Source organism: Uranotaenia lowii, chromosome 3 (assembly GCF_029784155.1).
Source record: "Uranotaenia lowii strain MFRU-FL chromosome 3, ASM2978415v1, whole genome shotgun sequence".
Taxonomy (NCBI): Eukaryota; Metazoa; Arthropoda; class Insecta; order Diptera; family Culicidae; genus Uranotaenia; species Uranotaenia lowii.
In genome coordinates this window covers 331,016,592-331,022,591 of record NC_073693.1, presented here as the reverse complement: position 1 = coordinate 331,022,591, position 6,000 = coordinate 331,016,592, and the positions used below count along the sequence as shown (strand labels likewise).

Sequence of the window (6,000 nt, the reverse complement as noted above, 5' to 3'; positions counted from 1 at the left end):
TCATTTTTGTCATTTTTGTCATTTTTGTCATTTTTGTCATTTTTGTCATTTTTGTCATTTTTGTCATTTTTGTCATTTTTGTCATTTTTGTCATTTTTGTCATTTTTGTCATTTTTGTCATTTTTGTCATTTTTGTCATTTTTGTCATTTTTGTCATTTTTGTCATTTTTGTCATTTTTGTCATTTTTGTCATTTTTGTCATTTTTGTCATTTTTGTCATTTTTGTCATTTTTGTCATTTTTGTCATTTTTGTCATTTTTGTCATTTTTGTCATTTTTGTCATTTTTGTCATTTTTGTCATTTTTGTCATTTTTGTCATTTTTGTCATTTTTGTCATTTTTGTCATTTTTGTCATTTTTGTCATTTTTGTCATTTTTGTCATTTTTGTCATTTTTGTCATTTTTGTCATTTTTGTCATTTTTGTCATTTTTGTCATTTTTGTCATTTTTGTCATTTTTGTCATTTTTGTCATTTTTGTCATTTTTGTCATTTTTGTCATTTTTGTCATTTTTGTCATTTTTGTCATTTTTGTCATTTTTGTCATTTTTGTCATTTTTGTCATTTTTGTCATTTTTGTCATTTTTGTCATTTTTGTCATTTTTGTCATTTTTGTCATTTTTGTCATTTTTGTCATTTTTGTCATTTTTGTCATTTTTGTCATTTTTGTCATTTTTGTCATTTTTGTCATTTTTGTCATTTTTGTCATTTTTGTCATTTTTGTCATTTTTGTCATTTTTGTCATTTTTGTCATTTTTGTCATTTTTGTCATTTTTGTCATTTTTGTCATTTTTGTCATTTTTGTCATTTTTGTCATTTTTGTCATTTTTGTCATTTTTGTCATTTTTGTCATTTTTGTCATTTTTGTCATTTTTGTCATTTTTGTCATTTTTGTCATTTTTGTCATTTTTGTCATTTTTGTCATTTTTGTCATTTTTGTCATTTTTGTCATTTTTGTCATTTTTGTCATTTTTGTCATTTTTGTCATTTTTGTCATTTTTGTCATTTTTGTCATTTTTGTCATTTTTGTCATTTTTGTCATTTTTGTCATTTTTGTCATTTTTGTCATTTTTGTCATTTTTGTCATTTTTGTCATTTTTGTCATTTTTGTCATTTTTGTCATTTTTGTCATTTTTGTCATTTTTGTCATTTTTGTCATTTTTGTCATTTTTGTCATTTTTGTCATTTTTGTCATTTTTGTCATTTTTGTCATTTTTGTCATTTTTGTCATTTTTGTCATTTTTGTCATTTTTGTCATTTTTGTCATTTTTGTCATTTTTGTCATTTTTGTCATTTTTGTCATTTTTGTCATTTTTGTCATTTTTGTCATTTTTGTCATTTTTGTCATTTTTGTCATTTTTGTCATTTTTGTCATTTTTGTCATTTTTGTCATTTTTGTCATTTTTGTCATTTTTGTCATTTTTGTCATTTTTGTCATTTTTGTCATTTTTGTCATTTTTGTCATTTTTGTCATTTTTGTCATTTTTGTCATTTTTGTCATTTTTGTCATTTTTGTCATTTTTGTCATTTTTGTCATTTTTGTCATTTTTGTCATTTTTGTCATTTTTGTCATTTTTGTCATTTTTGTCATTTTTGTCATTTTTGTCATTTTTGTCATTTTTGTCATTTTTGTCATTTTTGTCATTTTTGTCATTTTTGTCATTTTTGTCATTTTTGTCATTTTTGTCATTTTTGTCATTTTTGTCATTTTTGTCATTTTTGTCATTTTTGTCATTTTTGTCATTTTTGTCATTTTTGTCATTTTTGTCATTTTTGTCATTTTTGTCATTTTTGTCATTTTTGTCATTTTTGTCATTTTTGTCATTTTTGTCATTTTTGTCATTTTTGTCATTTTTGTCATTTTTGTCATTTTTGTCATTTTTGTCATTTTTGTCATTTTTGTCATTTTTGTCATTTTTGTCATTTTTGTCATTTTTGTCATTTTTGTCATTTTTGTCATTTTTGTCATTTTTGTCATTTTTGTCATTTTTGTCATTTTTGTCATTTTTGTCATTTTTGTCATTTTTGTCATTTTTGTCATTTTTGTCATTTTTGTCATTTTTGTCATTTTTGTCATTTTTGTCATTTTTGTCATTTTTGTCATTTTTGTCATTTTTGTCATTTTTGTCATTTTTGTCATTTTTGTCATTTTTGTCATTTTTGTCATTTTTGTCATTTTTGTCATTTTTGTCATTTTTGTCATTTTTGTCATTTTTGTCATTTTTGTCATTTTTGTCATTTTTGTCATTTTTGTCATTTTTGTCATTTTTGTCATTTTTGTCATTTTTGTCATTTTTGTCATTTTTGTCATTTTTGTCATTTTTGTCATTTTTGTCATTTTTGTCATTTTTGTCATTTTTGTCATTTTTGTCATTTTTGTCATTTTTGTCATTTTTGTCATTTTTGTCATTTTTGTCATTTTTGTCATTTTTGTCATTTTTGTCATTTTTGTCATTTTTGTCATTTTTGTCATTTTTGTCATTTTTGTCATTTTTGTCATTTTTGTCATTTTTGTCATTTTTGTCATTTTTGTCATTTTTGTCATTTTTGTCATTTTTGTCATTTTTGTCATTTTTGTCATTTTTGTCATTTTTGTCATTTTTGTCATTTTTGTCATTTTTGTCATTTTTGTCATTTTTGTCATTTTTGTCATTTTTGTCATTTTTGTCATTTTTGTCATTTTTGTCATTTTTGTCATTTTTGTCATTTTTGTCATTTTTGTCATTTTTGTCATTTTTGTCATTTTTGTCATTTTTGTCATTTTTGTCATTTTTGTCATTTTTGTCATTTTTGTCATTTTTGTCATTTTTGTCATTTTTGTCATTTTTGTCATTTTTGTCATTTTTGTCATTTTTGTCATTTTTGTCATTTTTGTCATTTTTGTCATTTTTGTCATTTTTGTCATTTTTGTCATTTTTGTCATTTTTGTCATTTTTGTCATTTTTGTCATTTTTGTCATTTTTGTCATTTTTGTCATTTTTGTCATTTTTGTCATTTTTGTCATTTTTGTCATTTTTGTCATTTTTGTCATTTTTGTCATTTTTGTCATTTTTGTCATTTTTGTCATTTTTGTCATTTTTGTCATTTTTGTCATTTTTGTCATTTTTGTCATTTTTGTCATTTTTGTCATTTTTGTCATTTTTGTCATTTTTGTCATTTTTGTCATTTTTGTCATTTTTGTCATTTTTGTCATTTTTGTCATTTTTGTCATTTTTGTCATTTTTGTCATTTTTGTCATTTTTGTCATTTTTGTCATTTTTGTCATTTTTGTCATTTTTGTCATTTTTGTCATTTTTGTCATTTTTGTCATTTTTGTCATTTTTGTCATTTTTGTCATTTTTGTCATTTTTGTCATTTTTGTCATTTTTGTCATTTTTTGTCATTTTTGTCATTTTTGTCATTTTTGTCATTTTTGTCATTTTTGTCATTTTTGTCATTTTTGTCATTTTTGTCATTTTTGTCATTTTTGTCATTTTTGTCATTTTTGTCATTTTTGTCATTTTTGTCATTTTTGTCATTTTTGTCATTTTTGTCATTTTTGTCATTTTTGTCATTTTTGTCATTTTTGTCATTTTTGTCATTTTTGTCATTTTTGTCATTTTTGTCATTTTTGTCATTTTTGTCATTTTTGTCATTTTTGTCATTTTTGTCATTTTTGTCATTTTTGTCATTTTTGTCATTTTTGTCATTTTTGTCATTTTTGTCATTTTTGTCATTTTTGTCATTTTTGTCATTTTTGTCATTTTTTTGGAATTTTCTCGAATATTCTATTTTTTTCAACAATTTCCTTCGGCAGTGTTGCTAGATTCTTTACATTGAAAATGTTACAACTTTTTTCTGTCTATTCCGATTGAAAAATTAAAAAAATGCAATCAGACAAACCCGATTGTGCATGGCACTTTTTATTTCCAACGTATCGCGACTTACGTGTTCGGAATGTTCCTCATGGCCCGGTGCCTCAGGAAGATGATGACCAGGGTGCCGTTTCCCAAAATTCCGACGATAAAAATGATGGCGAAAACCACCGGCACCAGATAGGTTTCGAGCCGCTGGTCGTACGGTTCGTATTCGTCGGCCCCGTCGATGACCCCATCCGGGAGCCCCAGGGATGGCTCTGTGGTCGCCAACATTCGGACCGATTTTTGGATCCTACTGGATACGGCGCTCAAGTCCTGCAGCTCGTTGTTGTCGTAATAGTACTCGTCGTCGTCGTTGTTGTTATTCCTGCCCTGTCCCATCGTTGGAACCAACCGATTCGGATCGAAGGTCGTCAGGTGCTGCCGGATGTCCACCGCAATCGGTTCCGTCACGTTTAGGAAAAACTGCCACTGCATGGCTGCCGCAACGTGCTGTTCCGTGCTTGTTGGTCGACGACGGTCGTTATCTGTAACCGATATCGGAAAGGAAATAGTAATTTATTTTTAATTTTTCGGGTGATTATGGTTTTGATAGGAAGCGGGTTTAGAATTGGTGATCCGGAAAATAGGCACGATAGTAGTTTTAAAGTGTCGTTGTTTGATTGGGTTTTCCCAATAACAATCAGTGTACAAAATAGTTGATACATATGGTCGTAGAAACGGGGCCATCAAATCAAATTATGATAATAGAGTGAAGTCATTTAAGCGTAGCAATCTAGACCTGGAACTAACACCAAAACCTCAAAAATATCCCAAGTTCAAAATTCTGCTACAGTTTTTTTTATTTCACTTGTTCATAGAAATTCAGTTCCGCATATTAAATTTTAAATTAAACCCATTTCGGAGGTTCTGGTTCCATTTTCCCACAACCAAAATTGTATTTCTATTTTCGTATTTCTGATTCTGTATCCAGTTTTGGATTCTTGATTTTGTAATTCAAATAATCATGAGAAATTAGAAATGAAAAGCTGCTTTGAAATCCTGGTTCAAATTAATTTTTGAACTTCATATCAAATTTGAATCATGTGCATTTTCATTATTTTGATAATAGTTTTCCGAACATAAAAAAAGAAGAATTTTTTTTTACATTCAATTTCGAAGTTCCTTAATTTAATTCTTACACAAAATTTATACATTTAAAGCTTCAAAATTGGGATCAGAAATTCATATTTTTATTCAGATTAATCATATAGAAATCACATTTTAATTCAGATTCACAATACAGATTAATAATAAATAATTGAAAAAATGAATTAGGATAAAATCAGAACTACGGAATTCAAATAATACATTCCTGAATGAAGGCTCTAAAATATGGCTCATAAAATTTTGACCTGGAATTAAGATTCGAAAATCGTATTTTTTGTACATTCCAGAAATCGTATAGAAATTAGGAAACAGATTCAAAGATCAATTTTTGAATTCAGGTTCAGAATTCAGGTCCAGAATTCAGATTCAGAATGCAGATTCAAAATTCAGAAAAAGATTTAGCTTGTAAATGAGTTTTTCAATCAACATTAAATTTTTGAGGAATTGAAGAGAACATGAACTTGAAAATTTGCTTGTCAATTAATTTTTTTAGTTAATTTTAACTCAATTTTCAGATTTCATATTTTTTTTAATCAAAATTTGTTTGTACACACAATTTAGCTGAAAATTTCAAATATAAATTAGAATGTAAGTTAATTTTCTAAGTTTTATTTAAAGCGAAAAATCTCAAATTTTATTTAAAAAAAACCATCTACAGGATTTTTATTATGGAATTGATTATTTATGAAGAATATTTGCTATTAAAAAATCATGTAGGGGAACTGGGAGGTAAGACGAGCTAAGGGGGCTAAGAAGAATCTTTTATGACTCGTAAATGAAGAATGCAATCCAGTAAATTCGACAACAGTTTTGAAAAAGGGGCTGTTTTTCACCATAAATATATAACCTAAACCAATAATATAAGTCTTAATCGTAGAATTTTGAAAGGCTTTCTAAAGTAAGTTTTCTATTCCGTTCGTGGCAAAATGCGCATATGTGTGTACCCAAACGCACCGCTCAACGTTTATTGATTCAAGTGCCAAAAAAAGTGTTTGTC

General features: G+C 26.8%; 1 protein-coding gene across 1 annotated transcript in view; it reads right to left on the bottom strand.

The window, feature by feature from the left end:
- Positions 1–6,000, bottom strand: part of LOC129757632 (neuropeptide CCHamide-2 receptor-like) — a 143,163-nt gene that overhangs the window by 27,227 nt on the left and 109,936 nt on the right. Inside the window, exon 2 of the mRNA XM_055754902.1 lies at positions 3,925–4,381. Within this exon, the coding sequence (XP_055610877.1) occupies positions 3,925–4,331 (407 nt within the window). The 5' untranslated portion in view covers positions 4,332–4,381. The remainder of the gene's footprint in view (positions 1–3,924; positions 4,382–6,000) is intronic.